Source organism: Branchiostoma floridae, unplaced genomic scaffold (assembly GCF_000003815.2).
Source record: "Branchiostoma floridae strain S238N-H82 unplaced genomic scaffold, Bfl_VNyyK Sc7u5tJ_218, whole genome shotgun sequence".
NCBI classification, from domain to species: domain Eukaryota; kingdom Metazoa; phylum Chordata; class Leptocardii; order Amphioxiformes; family Branchiostomatidae; genus Branchiostoma; species Branchiostoma floridae.
The window spans coordinates 241,468-256,607 of NW_023365791.1; the positions used below are offsets into that span (position 1 = coordinate 241,468).

Sequence of the window (15,140 nt, forward strand, 5' to 3'; positions counted from 1 at the left end):
AGATTAGAGATGTAAATACATGTACAAGTTTTTGCCGTACATTAATTAGGACCACACCAGGTATATTTCGACCATGATAATTCTATGGACTTTTGAGCATTTGTCATCTGTACCAGATATGTCAGTGTCACTTAGCTGACTTACTGTGTATTGAACGACGTTATGCAGAGTGGTTCAGATGAAGTGCTTTCTTCTTTCATGGAAACGCAGTCAGTCAGTGGGTCTATGGAACCAAAGAATTATTGAGTCATAATAGTTACTCAGCAAAGAAATAAAATTTAGATACGGGCGGCTTGACTGGACAAAAATTTGGAGTTTTGGTTTAAAACTTTGTGAATCCAGATTGTCGTGCAGACACTTACGAAATATATGTATATCGGATGGTGTCTAAAATGTTTGACCGTTTCCAAACTGTATCCAATTTTCCTAACCGTTACCTTGCGTATCTTATAAATTATTACGTCATAGTTTGTTACCACATAATGCGGAGACAGTTTGTGGCCAGTCGCTGTTGATGTTCTTTCGAACAGGTGTCATATGGGGACACCTGCATCGCAGAACATTACGTCATTCTTGATACTGACGACACACCAACAGGAGTGACGTCACTGTAGCATTGTCCTGTACAATATGAACATCGATTGACTGTCCCGGTATACTTTGCAGTAAACAAACTATGACGTCACAAACTGTTTTTGTTCAGACAAGAGTTGTGAAAGGTTAGAGATGTAAATACATGTTACAGGTTTTTGCCGTACATTATTTAGGACCACTCCTAAATTTCGACCACAATTCTGTGAACTTTTGAGCACTTGTCGTCTGTACCAGATATGTCATTCTTTCATGGAAACGCTGTCTGTCAGTGGGTCTATGGAACCAAAGCATTATTGCGTTGTAATAGTTATGTAGCAAATGGACAAAACATGGATACGGGCGGTTTGACTAGACGAAAATTTGGAGTTAAGTTTAAAACTTTGTGAATCCAGATTTTCGTCCAGACAGTTACGAAATACATCGGATGCTGTCTAAAAGGTTTGACCGTTTCCAAATTGTATCCGATTTTCCTAACCATTACCTTGCGTGCCTTATTACGTCATAGTTTGTTACCACATAATGCGGGGACAGTTTGTGGTCAGTCGATGTTGATGTTCTTTCGAACAGGTGTCAGGTGGGAACACCTGCGTCGCAGAGCATTACGTCATTCCTAACACAGAGGTGACGTCACTTGAGCATCGCAATGTACAGCATCGATTGCCTTTCCCGGCATACCTTGCGGTAAACAAACTGTGACGTAGTAATGTCGTGGTTTATTATATAACTCCATAGTCAATACCACTCAGATTTCCCTCCGTGAGCAGTGAACGTTGTTCAAAGGAGGTAACGTGTTTTCTATTGAAAGGTAAGAGTAAAAACATGGTTGTACAAATTTTTGCCGTACATTATTTCGGATCATACTAAAGATTTCAAACATGTTTTTATGAACTTAAGTGAAAATGAGTAACTTCTTATGCAATTGTCCCCTGTGCCGATAGGTAGTGTCGCACAACTTATAATTTAGTGTAGTTATAGGTTGAATTTAACACAGTTCGGCTAACAGCATTTTCTTTATTCTTTCAGCGCCGTCAGATAGAGTGTGTCTAGGGGTCGATGACGATCGGAATCAAACAGTAGATCGCCGGATATCCTTCGTTCTCCATTCTCCCGCTTAAAGGACATTTGGACCACCAAATAGCTTAAACCCAGGAAAGGGTTAAAGGTGCATAATAACGTTGCAAAGGCTCAGAGAAAAGTAGAAGAAAAATCACCACTTGTCGTCAACGGGCGTCGCCGAGAAAGGTCAGTGTTTAGTGGCTTCAGTCGGACATGTGATACACGTTTAACAGATGTGTACTGAGACTGTAATGTGAAGAAAACCTACTTACACCTACAGGCCTAGGTGCAATAAAGTTCCTACTATGCAACAACAGGATATTCCAGTTGATGCTACAATCATGGAATCAGAATCCACTGTGTGGGCAATCATGGAGAAAGCTGGGATGACCCTGGGTCTCCTAACAGTTGTGAACGTCGTTGTGGGTCAAATCATCCTATTGGTGGGCCGTCCTTACTTCGGAGTCTACGCCGTCTCCTCGTCCAATGGCCGCAGCCAGTGGTTCTTCGAGCTGACAATCATCGCCAGTCTGTCGGCGTCACAGTTGAACCTCCCGCTCATAGTCCCCAAGAGTTGGTCGGCTACTCTTCTCCTTACCGTGCTCTGCTTTGCCACAAGTTGGGCGGTCAGCGTCCTTTCCATCTGCCAGCTAATCGGAAACAGCTTATGGCGTCCCATTGCTGCATTCACTGGTGCGGTAGACTTGCTGATTCTACCGTTAGCGCTGGAGTTGTTCATCATACCGCCGTTCTTTCGGAGGCGAAGAGGCTGGAGCTGTCTGTACCTGGACCCGGTCCCACTCTACGAGGTGCTCGCGCCTGTAGTATTTCTTTCCAAATTCTTTACTTGGTACTTCTGGTCGATATGTAGCATCTGGAAAAGCGTCAATTACTTGATACCTCTCGAACCAACTGTCTTTGGATATCTACCAGAAATTTTTGCAGTTATAGCCTACAGCATCGAAACTATATGGGCACCTGTGAGACGAATTCTCTCAGTGATCACAGCTACTCAGTTCTGTGGGTCAATACTGCTGATACCTCCAGTAGTAACGAACTATTTGCGTCGGGTGGATACTCAGAGAATGGCGTGGAATCTTTGCCTGAAGTGGTTTCGACGAGGCAAGTTCATACAAAGGATGCCCACTAGAGATCCTCGCAGTCTTCACAACACCGTTGATAGGGAGGTCACCACGGCAGACGGCAACTGTGTCGTGTGTCACGAGGATCCGGTGGCGGTTACCCTGGTCCCGTGTGGACACCGGTGTCTGTGTAGGGACTGTGGGGACATACTTACCAGAGGACGACACATGACAACGTCACGGAAGTGTCCCTTAGACAGACGGCCCATCACATCCGTTGTGGACGCGCACGACTTCATTGTGTGGGAAGCTACCTGATAATTCAACCTGAGAAAAGGGATTGTAATTTGTATACTGAAACGGACAGTTCCTAAACATTGGATTAGCTTACTTCTACAGCTGGGTGCTATAGTGTAACAGACGTACTATGGTAGATTTGTGACGAAATATACGATTTCATCATCAATGTATAAGCTACCAATGATTCAACTTCAGAAAAACAACGGACGGGTATAAGACTGACAAATGCTTGGGGCTACAATGCACCAAGAGAAGGAAGGAGGACGATTTGTGATTGAAAAGTACGATTCACTACGCCAGAGTCACGAATGATCACAGAAGAAAAACTGCCATCATAAGATTGTTGCACGAATCATTGTTACATATTTGTGTTGACAGTATATATTGAGTGAGTTTGCAAGCATTAGGGAAATCAGTTGAAGTGAAGGCAAAGCATAGGATCAGCCATTGCGATGAATGTGTCGGGATGATGCAATGTAAATGTTGCAAAATAGTAAACCTTTTGGTTGCCATTTTAATAGAGTTTACAAGAAATAATTGATGTTTTAGAATGCCATTTGCAATGTACAAGGCACTATCACAAAAGATGAAGTTACCACATTCAAAAGTGCTGTAGTATTGGTTGATTTTGTGTGTAGTAGTATATAATCCATGGCTCAAAGAAAAGTGTAACAAGTCAAAGAACCAATAACTGCTAGCAACAACAAAATGTTTTTCCTCTTACTAGTTTTTGTCAAATGTTAAAGTGCAGCAAGAAAAAGAGCAAAAATGGCAATCAAAAAAAGAAAAATATCTTCCTCATGTTCTGTGTCTTGTATTGTGTCCACAGCCATTGAATATAGTCAAGATTACAGAAGAGACACTAGTAACAATAAACAATATATATATTTGCCATTCCCTCATAGGGGTGGGAAACATAAGAAGCACCTCTGCTTACATCAACTGTATGTACAACATAAAATACATTTTCTTGCAACAAAGACTGCATTTGGCATATTTCATCTCTCCTATCTATACTTTACTGCCAACATACAACAAATTCAAGAGCATCTCACAATAGGTATTTCTCTTAAGTGGTCATACAGATAAACCATGGGTAAATTACACATCACCTAAAAAATAACAGTCTTCTGTTGATAATTTCTTGAAACATGACATAATTGCAACATCAGGCTATTCTGCATATCACTAGCATTTGTTCTTGAATCTACTGGATAGCTGTATTTATTTACAGAATATGACATTTAAAGGACAACCTGCCTGTACCTTCAGTAAAGTGATATTATTAAAGCATCATTATAAAAGCAACAATGTTGTGTACAATCATATGTTTGGGGATTCAATGGCAATCCATACATATCAAGTCTGCAATCAAAGAAAACTTTAACAATATTATATCAACTTTAATGCTAACTATGTAATGTTGCATAACTTGGCACTGAATTCCTGCGGCTTGCGTAGGTGGAAGCTGGTGTAGTTTTCCTGCGAGGGATGGGCGGGGTGCGAGGCTGCATGGGTAGTGTTCTCTGGGGGAACCTCTGTGCCAGTAGTCGAGCCTCCAGGGGTGTCGGCTCAGGTTTGGGTGTGTCAGGTGTGTTACCGGTGGACAACAGGACAAAACGACTATGGAGAAATGGGTTAAGATCTTGAGCAATAGGTAATCAAGATTTTCTCTAAACGTCTAAACAACATACTGTCACAATAGTCTACAGAATGGTAACTGTTATGCTTTAGGTGTAGGCACCACTTGAATGTGAAAAATGTTCTACTGTAATGTGTAAGTGGCATGGCATACCCAAGGCCAAAATGATACGGAAATTAAAAGAGTCAAATGGTATTCAACATTGATGTATTCCAAGCAGTCATTGCACTTGATTGAAAATCTTTATTGATGTGGATATACAAACAAATTTCATAGTTTCCCCCCAAACTGCCAAAATGTTCTGTGTACTGCCCTAGGACTAACTAAGTTTTCTATCATTATAATCTATATTCTAAATGATATCTGAAGTTGAAATCAAAATTCTGTCAGTCCTTACTTGCATTTACTGGGGATGGACTTGCTTGACCTTGGTCTGCGGATGAGCAGGGGTTCGCTGGCACTTCTGTTCTCCGTCTCAAACACATCCTCCTTCCGCACGTAAGACTTGCCTGACTGGGGCCGCATGGATATTCTACAAAAAGAAACAGAGTTAAGTAACAGTAGAAGAGTTGGACACAGTCCAAACTTTTTCATGGGTATCTTGATGTATTTAGCCAGTTGAAAAGACCTAGTGGTTGTAAAACTCACTGAGTTGAAGACTTGGACACATCCCAAACACTCACAGTGGATGTCTATATTCTTTGTCCCATGCAAAAAGTTACCAATCCTGCCATATTAGCAAAACATACAGTACCTACTAGAAAGGATATGGGGTTGCATTTATTATGCTACATATCATGCTTAAGCCCTGGTTATGGTAAACATTTTCACTGACAGTTTAAAATTAAAATAAAGTAAAATCCCTCCTTAGAAACAGACTACAGTAACTGCCATATCTGTAGACTGAGGGAGAAGTTTACCCCTACCCTACCTTTGATCTCCAGATTGTTGGGGGACAAGGTAGCCATTGTGATGTTTACATTTTGGGTGTTCCAACAATGTGATTTTATAACTGTATTTAGCTGGTCTGCACCGGTTTGGGATTTAAGGATCTGTGCAATTAGAAGAAGTGTGCAATAATCTGTTTTGCAGTTAACTGCCTTCTACTGTATTTGAAAAAACAATTTGGATGATCAGCATTACCTGAAAGGCCTCTCGAGACCCAGCCCCTCCTTGTGAACAGGTCTCCTAGGCTGCTGGGTTGGAGGGCTGACCTGTGAGACATCGGGCCTGACTTCTCCGGACAGTCTGGACACAGGGTCCATGGAGGCAGCTGCAGTCTGGGGCCTCGGCAAGATGTGCAGGGAGCTGTCCGACTTACTGACATAACCTGGTGGGAAAAAATAGCAGGCAGTTCAGCACAGGTGCATTCAGGATGTGTTTGTCATTCTGAGCTGGGCAGAATGTTGAATTGCTCCAGGCAATTAGTCAGTGATGAAATTGCGCAATATTCATTTTGAATTATCTATTATTTGATTACATGATTGTACATGCATAGCATTACAACTAATCTATACGCATAACAACAACAAATGCTGGAAATAATGTATTTAAAATCTCTAAGTTTTCAAACAAATTGTGTGATATAGTCAGTGTGCACAAGCAAATACTCTATGAAAAAAAGATACCAGCACATTTATACAATAGATTAATCATTATACACAATGTGGAGGATAGGACCTTCTATTGTTTACAGTTGCACAGAAGACTGTGAACCATACTAATAAGTCAGAAACTGTCAGACAGGCCATCATTTACACATAGCAAACCATCAGTACTGGAATGGGCCTGTCAGTGACTGAACAGTCACTGACAGTTGTATTTCAGACGCAATTCAGCAGAAGAGCTCAATGGCTGCATCTGACAGCAACCATAACAACTGAACAGTTACGTCATACTTTGTGTAGCTACATGTGAGTTTGAATAAGATACAGCCTGTCATTCCTGAGAGATGAAATGTTAAAGTCACGGTGACTGTACTGACCACCATCCATCCCCTCCCCATGACAGTCGTGATGCCCCAGGAGTGACCGTCTCTTGTGCCACTGTCTCAGCTCCAGGACTGCTCGTCTCTCCTTAGCAGCCTCCATCCGCTGCTGCTTCTGTAGCTTCAGCAGCTGGTATCTGTTGAAAATAGCCCAACAGATGCAAAATGTTTTATGAAACAAACATATAGAACTAGTATGACGTCATTGCTGGAGTCTCAAAGTAAAATATTATTTCTGAAGATTTGTATAGGAACACTCAACAAAGAAATATCAAGATACAAATTGAAGAAATGAATTTAATTTATCTGATTGTAGATAAACTTAAGAAAATATACACCTTTCTATTGCTCTGTCCTGCCAGTGGTCATCAAATTTAAGGCCATCGTTCTTAGGAAGCTCTCTGTAATCAATTAGCACTCTGAAGATGGGAAGCAAAAAATCTTGTTAATTCAACATTCAACAGGATTCAGCCTAAATTTCTTTTTATACACAGCAAATATCATAAAAAACAATTCAACCATGTTCAACCACATCATTATCCAAAAAATGCAGCGTTTATTGTGCAGACACTCACAAATTAAGGGAAAGATAATGATTAGTATAGAGGCTTTAGTATCATTATCAATGAAGGCCTCCAATCATATAATTTCCCATAATATATGGAGATGTTTACAGTTAAAGTACACTTTACTAACCTTCCTTCTGATAAATCTGGTGAGGCTGACTTGAAACTGACATGAAAACCTAGTAAACAAAAATATCATAACTTTAAAGACACAAATTTTACGTCTTAGACTAAATTCAGCATATTTCACAATAAAGATACACTCAATTAATGACATGTATTATCTTGAAAGTGATGAGACAAACTATTATCATGGATGGTAAAGCTTTGTCAAGCTGAGAACCAATGGAATGCACAAATCTTAAAAACGTAATTTGTCTTATTTGAGTCATTCATGAAAGTGTCATTCAAGCCATTCAATGAACAAAAATCATGTCTCACTACTGGTAAGAAATGCATCAAAACCTATAGTCTGTGTTAATTTGTATTTCCAATGAAACACAGAATGGCAGATAGCCGTTAATAATACCAGAAGTTGCAGTATTTGGCCTGGCAGTGCTGCCCTCATCGTAGTCTGACTCCAGCGCTGGCCCAGGTGACGGGGACGTGACATCTTCGCTAGAGGACTGCGGTCGGATGGACTCCACCGTACCCTGTTTACTACTGATGACGATCTTAGATGCCGGGGCCTGGTACATGTCTGACAACAACAACAACAACAACTGTTACAACGTTTCACACACAACAACAAGATGATGTTTGTCGATGTGTATTTCTGATTGAAGACAACCGGTTTAACAAGTTAAGTGTTAAAGCAGTCACATGTAAAGCCCTTAATCCGTAATGTTATGATTGAATAATTGTCGCAAAAAAAATAATGGTACATATGCTATACAGGAAAAAAGAATTTACCTAAAACTTAAATTTGCCTCGGATGTCAACAATGTCACTTTCTACATAATCAACAGGCAGTTAAGGGTTGATTTTAGCAATTTTTACCATATACTTAAATAGACCCTCTGGAATCTTCGACAAACCTGGTGAAAGGAAATTGATCACACACCTGGGTGGAAATTATGCAGGTGGGTTCCAATATTGGCTTCTTAGAAAAACCTGGGATTTTACCAGGATCAGAGTTAGGACTTTAAAAAGAATCTGAATGATATTTGTTGAAGACAATGATATCACAGGAATGTTTTCTACCAAGAAACTTGTTGCTCAAAGACTCTAGGGGGTAAGCACAGTACTTTCATGCCTCAGCACACCTTTGGTAACTGGATATGTCTGAATGTGTTTGCTGGAGCAAAACCTGCTTAACCAACAAAACCTTCTATTCTCACAGGTCTGTACTCTACAAACAATGGTTCAAAGGTGGTGAAATGTTCTATAAATCAGGTGTACAATTACATTATGCCATCCAAAGTACAGACTGAGTTGAAAAGTTACTGTTCGCTGTTCCCTCTTTTCAAAATACTCAGACCTCAAACTTCCTCTAGAAAAAAAAAAGACTTAGTGACTTGAGTGAGTATTTGGACTCTCTCAGAATGACTTAAATCTCAGAATGACTCTTTAAAGTCATTCTAAGAGAGTTAGAATTTGGTCAAAATTCTGTTAACTAAGTTTCTAATTCATTTTGTTGCTACACTTAAAAATTCTTTGAGCTTGAAGAGTGCAGATATATATTGATATACATTCGGAGTACTCATAAAAATATGATATATAAGGCCTGAGTCCCCAAAACTTATCTCAAAATCTATTGTGCTGTTTCGTTGTTTGTATTGACCCAAACAACCCAGGAATGCAGCAAAATGTTTAAAAGTGCAAGCTGCTGTAAAACCATTATGAAGCATATTACACTGTAATTATCCTACCAACAGATGATAACATGGATCACAAATTCACTACAATAAACAGGAACAAATGTGGTGGTGAATGCAGGGCACTAGAAGCAATTGATTCCTGTGTAAAGACAGAAGAACACTGTCAACACTACCTTCACACTAATCACCATGGTTGTAGACAGGTTGTATATATACTCAGAGCCAGGTTAAGGACTCAAAACAAAGGCAGCCATTGACACCATGCAAACATGGACTAATTTGAACTCCAAGTTGTTTGCCCTGCGAACTAAGCACTGTTGTAGTCCTGGGGCTACATGGAATCCTAGCAACGTACACTTCGAAGACATGCACACACTAATGAGATTAATTGCTTAACTGTCATTTACAGATTAAAGTTTCTGCCTGAATACCTTTTCACAGTATAGCTCTTGTACCACATTAAAAGGTTATCGAAAGAATAAGGCATTGGTGAGGTCTTTAAAGCCATAAACATCACGTGCACACCAAAAAAATAGATGCAAAAATTCTGTGACAGTTCAACAATACATTCTTCTATGAAATGTAGTGGCCTAAGGAAAGGTGCACACAATATTAAAGACAATACATCGGTCTGATAACTTAAGCATAATATCATCACATATTATCGGACTTTAAAGCTACAATCTGATCCAACCTTCTTAGGGTTGAAGCCACGCCGTTAAACAACATTCCTGACAAAGCTGTCAAATGATCATGTTACGCTAACGTAGTACTGAAAGCCTAGGCCAGCAGCACTCTTACTAGTCTTTTATAGCACAATCAACACAACCTACAACCAACCAATATGTAGTACTACTCACAGTTAGCAAGTGAACAACAAGAACACGCCATCTTTAGTTTCAAAGTCCCCTCTTGACTACGACAGGTAGGTATATACAAAACTCCCCCATTGAAATTCAATGAAAGTGAAAAGTACGAACACAACGCCGTGAATGGCACACCTAACAAAGGCATATCACGTTACCAGCAAGGTTGTCAAGTCACCGAAAGTTGCGGAAGAAATGTGAAGAAAGGGTTTCAAACCTGCGGACGTGTGGCTTGGCGGTGCTGAGTTCTAATTAAACTACATTATCCGCGAGCGGAACACTCTCGACTAACAACACTCCGGATAATTCCTTCACCCAGGTGACGTCACGACCGACCGACATGTGTTGACTCTACACCAAGCTGGCTACACAAAACAAGTGACCCTGGATGGAGTTCAGCCCTTTGAATTGTGAGCCTGCGGGGCAAAGGCTCTCCAATCGTATTAAGACGGGCTGCAATGTTTTGCCAATTTAAAAGTGCTGGGGAAATTGAGTTTGGCCAATTATGACTGTGGCCTGGCTGTTTGTGGTAAATTCTGCTGCTAGGTAACTTTGCTTACGTGCAGGTTAATGATTGGTCACTGATTAGTTAGGGCAAAACAAAATCTCATTTGCTGCATTATTTGTATGATTAACTGGCACAGAGCTTTCTAACAGTTGGATAAAACTAGATTTGTCAGAATTTGGCAAGGGTGCATGGCAAGGCGGTCTTGTGGTTTAGGGGTTGTGACTTACTATAGAATGCAAAGGTTCTGGGTTTGAATCACTAGCAGACCCCAATATGTTGTGGTCTTAGGAGAGGCACCTTACACCTATTTGCTCACTCAACTCACTGGTGAAAATGATCATGTCATGTACCTTAAAGCTAGAATCTTGCTTCATCTAGGAAAGTTCTTTTGACTGAGACATAAATGAGAAGCTTGAGGTCCTGTGTTTTAGGAGAGCCACCCTTAAGTATATTAAAGATCCTACCACACTTCTTGGAATTAGGGGACCCAGTCACCGAGTGAGTGGATCAAACCTTATAACTACTGTCGGGTCTTGCACGGTGAGCTTGTGCTTGCTGTACAAAACATGTTGCACTAAGACGGTTTACCCAGATTATGTAAAACAAACAAGCAAACTTTTTAGGACATTTTTGACTAATCTTTAAGTAATTGCAGGTTGTATTGTTGAGAGATAATCACTACAATCATCAAGCTTGTATGCGTAAATAAAGAGTAAACATGTCCCACACTAATGATAAGAGGCACCCAAGTATAACTAATTAAGTTAATGACCTGTCATCATACTAGTAACAACAATGATGTCAATGACTACAAGTGCCTATGCCAATGACGTCATCAATCTATATCAACCATACTCATACTCATTGTTCTATTTCCCAAGTGGGTCCTAACATGTCTGTCGAAATAAAACACAACATTTCCTTATTACGATCTGTAAAAGTAAAACCCATGATAAAATGTATGAAGTTTTAGTTGAGTACAGACCTTCTGCAGCACTTTCCCCCTCACTCTTCAGTGACACCATGGATGCTGTAACACTGGGTCTCCTACTCAGGTTTGCTTCACTCTGTAGCAAAAATTAAAAAGGTTTGAAATTCAACATGAAACTGTATCATCAAATGCCTTTTTAAAGACTGTTGAGCACAGTTTACACATAAATGAAACAAACTCTCTCATGCATACCAAACCTATAGACAGCATATCAAAGTATCTTCAGACTGTACAAACAGGTACATCTTATTCAGTTTCATTTAGAAATATGATTGATTAATTTTCTTCCACTTAGGCATACCATTGCACAAGGAATTCCATGCATTACCATTAAACTTTGGTCAACTGTCCACAGCTTCATCTCACTCAATGCAAACATTTCAAAAAGAATTTTCTTAATAATGTTACATTTTACATTTACAGTCCATATATCTGGAATAAGTGGCCATCAAAGTAATATGGCATCCACAGTAATTAAGATTGCTCTGTTAACTCCATGATGGGACACATTTGTTTTGTTTACATCATCAATAATTCCATCTGGAATGTAACAGTTGTTTCAGAACAATGAGGTTAAGTAAGGACAAAAAGGGCAAATGAGGACAACATTGAAATCGCCATATATGGTCATTGCATCATAAATTGTACAAACTGTAATTTAAAAAAATGATTGATAATGATTAATTGCAACAAATGCTGTTAAGTTTTGTGGAAAGGGAAAAATGGTGTTGAGTTTCTTGTAAAGCAAACATGAAAGCATCGCAAAAACTATTGTAAGTTATTGCAATTGTTGTCTGCATAAAATAGGCACATTTTATACGCTAGGTCCTTTTAATTGCTAGATGACGGTGGCAAGTTTTCCAAAAAAGAATACATCAACATTAATAGCAAAACCTACCATGTTTGCAGAAAACTTTTCCTGTTCCAGTAAACCTAGGAAATCCCCCACCTCTCCAATAGTGGTATCACCCTCCTCACTGTGGAATGATTTCCTGGTACTGGCACTGGAAGGTTTGGACTGTACCAACTCACTAGCAGGTTGGACACCATCTGAGAGGGATGCTTCAGAAGGTGGTGCTAGAGGAAGACCACCTGTTTGAGTTGCATCACTGCAGGTGGGAGAGGAGGATCTGACAGGTGTGGCAGGTGCTGCAGGTGTTCCAGGTGGCACCTGAGGTTCTAGTGTGTCCGAGACACCCTCAGAACCAGCTTCAGAGGGTTCCTTAATGATAGATAATAAAATGGAAGAAGTTAGAGTCTACCATTGACAAGCTTTATCAGATTGCATAGTACATGTATATCTGTGGCACTTGAGACACTGAAAACAGACAATGGTACTAGTATGCAAAGTTGATACAAAGTTTGACAGGTTGAACTGGTTTTACAAGTTTTTTTAAAACCAGACTCTGAAATAGCTTGAAGTGCAAATCATAGGCTATTGTCTTATTTTTTTATCTATGCAAATTGCCTTGCAAATGGCTGTGTTAGGACGCCAAATTTGAAATGTAATAAACAAACTATTCAAACACACAATATTACATTTATTTGCAACTTGCCCTGAGAAAATTTACACTACATGTATTATCCTTTTCTCTTTGATGCAAAATTTAAAGGAAAAGTTAACCACCTTTGCCAACCAGAGGGTAAAACTTAAATTTTTGGCAATTTTGAGAACTATCCACAACATCCAAACAGAGAACTGTAGGATTGGAGAAACAACCTGAACAGATTCTTCATCTGTGTCATCTTTCTCTTCTTCATTTGCATCATCCATCTCTTCCTCCTCCTCCTTTTCAGTGTGAGCAGATGGTGGTCTACTGTCCTCCACTTGTAGGGCAGACTTTCCCCTCTTAGATGTCTTTCGTTCTTGTACTTTCCTCTCTTTCTTGACTATCTTCTGCAAGTGGTTAAACTGTATTAGTCAACTGTATTTATTTAGTGATGTTTGTCTTCCACATTCTACTTGACTGTTTAAAACAAGTTAAAACAAAACATCAGAAGAAAGATGTGTGACACATGTGTACAAGCGATTGATGCAATATTACACTGTACGAAAGTTGCTCATATTCAGGCTTTAAGCATATATGAATATATGAAAGAAAAGATCATTTTTATTTGAATTTTATAATCCTGTTGGCATTTCCTGCTAGGCTGCTAAGTATTCTATAATTGCTGTAGCATTTCAAAATAGAGCTTTTATGTGTCCGAGTTAAGTGTTAAACGGCTTCAGCACCTTTGCCTGACCACAAAACACTTGAATTATGGGAATCTTCCCAACACAAATATTGACAAATCAGCACCAAGGACATCGCTGAAAATGAAAATCTCTGTAACTGTCACACATGTTTCTATTTCAACTCCTTTACCCTCCAAACCCTTTCCAACATTTGAAATAATGGTAAAAGATGTGACATATCAATGACCTTCTTGCCAGTTGCAGTTGACCTTGGGCGTGTCTCCTGCTCCACCTGTTGACCGAGTTTCTCTGCCGCATCTAGAGATGATCTTCCACCTGGTGCTGACTTGGGTTTCTAAAGGAAACAGACAATGTCATATGTTTTTATAGGTAAAATTTTTCATTGCCTTTCACTTAAATATTCTGCATTAGATTACTACCACTGTCAGTCAGTCTACACAGCCTATGACACATAAATGTACAATGCAGAAGGCATTAGATTATAAAACAGCATTAACCTGAAAAAATTAGTGAATCCTAAAAAGGATTCTCATTTTAATTTTTGGTAATGCTCTCTAAAAATATGTTGCTTTCTTTGTCAGAATTCTACATGTAAATAATGTAATTCCCATCCTGATAATTCACTACAGTAACTGCAAAAATGCACTTAGCATGCTAATACAATATCTATCAAATCTATTTTACTTTTGGGCATTTTTCTAATTTGTCCTCCATAAAGTAGAAATATTAACTATGATTTTGTCATAATTATCCATCAACTAGAAAATTACAAACTTTTCATTCCAAAAAATCACAAACCTTTCCTGTCTTCATGATGGACTTGATGTCAATTTTACTGGCTTGTTTGAACCTAGATTCTCCATCCTCCACTTCATCAAACTGCAAAAAAAAAAATTATATTTTCAATTTGTTGTTGTGACTATTTGAGTGATGTCTAATCAGCACAAATAAGAATGACAAAGCATTGAGGAACAGTCTTGTCCAATTAGGAAGATGTTTGCATGAGCAAAGGGTGTTTGAGGTAACCAATCAGAGCTAGGGATACAGCAGTGGAAGCACAGTCACATTCTGATTGATGGCAAATAAACACTACAGAAAGTGGTATTGTCAAGAACCAATCCCACTTAAACAAGAAGCACATGCAGCTAAGATTAACATTACAAAAATTGAGAAGTTTAAATTGGATGGAAAGACTAAGCTAAGTGATGGCAAATCAGCACTAAGAACAAGAGTGAAGACATAAGCCAAGCAACACTCAAGTCAACCTTCTGTGACAGAACATCTTGGGTTCTTCTTCTGTTTGCAACACTCAAGTCTAACTACCCATCATTGATGTGACACTTAAGTCAATCTAGCTGAAGCTCTAACAATTACCTTTTGACTATATTGAAAAAAAAAGATAGATGGAAGTTGACATAATAAGTGATGGCAAATCAGCACCAAGGGCATGAGTGAAGGCATGAATTAATCCTATATGTCTGTTTACATGGCTGAAACCTAACAGTTAATATCTTGATAGACAAACAGATGG

General features: G+C 39.2%; 1 protein-coding gene across 1 annotated transcript in view; it reads right to left on the minus strand.

Moving 5' to 3' along the window:
- Positions 1–3,830: 3,830 nt before the first annotated feature.
- The window catches only part of LOC118408589, a 28,747-nt gene continuing 17,437 nt past the window's right edge, over positions 3,831–15,140 (minus strand). The window contains exons 23-34 of the mRNA XM_035809401.1: positions 14,408–14,488; positions 13,836–13,943; positions 13,133–13,309; positions 12,311–12,634; positions 11,407–11,488; positions 7,757–7,927; positions 7,358–7,406; positions 7,000–7,080; positions 6,659–6,798; positions 5,818–6,004; positions 5,072–5,206; positions 3,831–4,655 (exon numbers count right to left, since the gene is read on the minus strand). Coding sequence (XP_035665294.1) covers positions 4,442–4,655; positions 5,072–5,206; positions 5,818–6,004; positions 6,659–6,798; positions 7,000–7,080; positions 7,358–7,406; positions 7,757–7,927; positions 11,407–11,488; positions 12,311–12,634; positions 13,133–13,309; positions 13,836–13,943; positions 14,408–14,488 — 1,749 coding nt within the window. The 3' untranslated portion in view covers positions 3,831–4,441. The remainder of the gene's footprint in view (positions 4,656–5,071; positions 5,207–5,817; positions 6,005–6,658; positions 6,799–6,999; positions 7,081–7,357; positions 7,407–7,756; positions 7,928–11,406; positions 11,489–12,310; positions 12,635–13,132; positions 13,310–13,835; positions 13,944–14,407; positions 14,489–15,140) is intronic.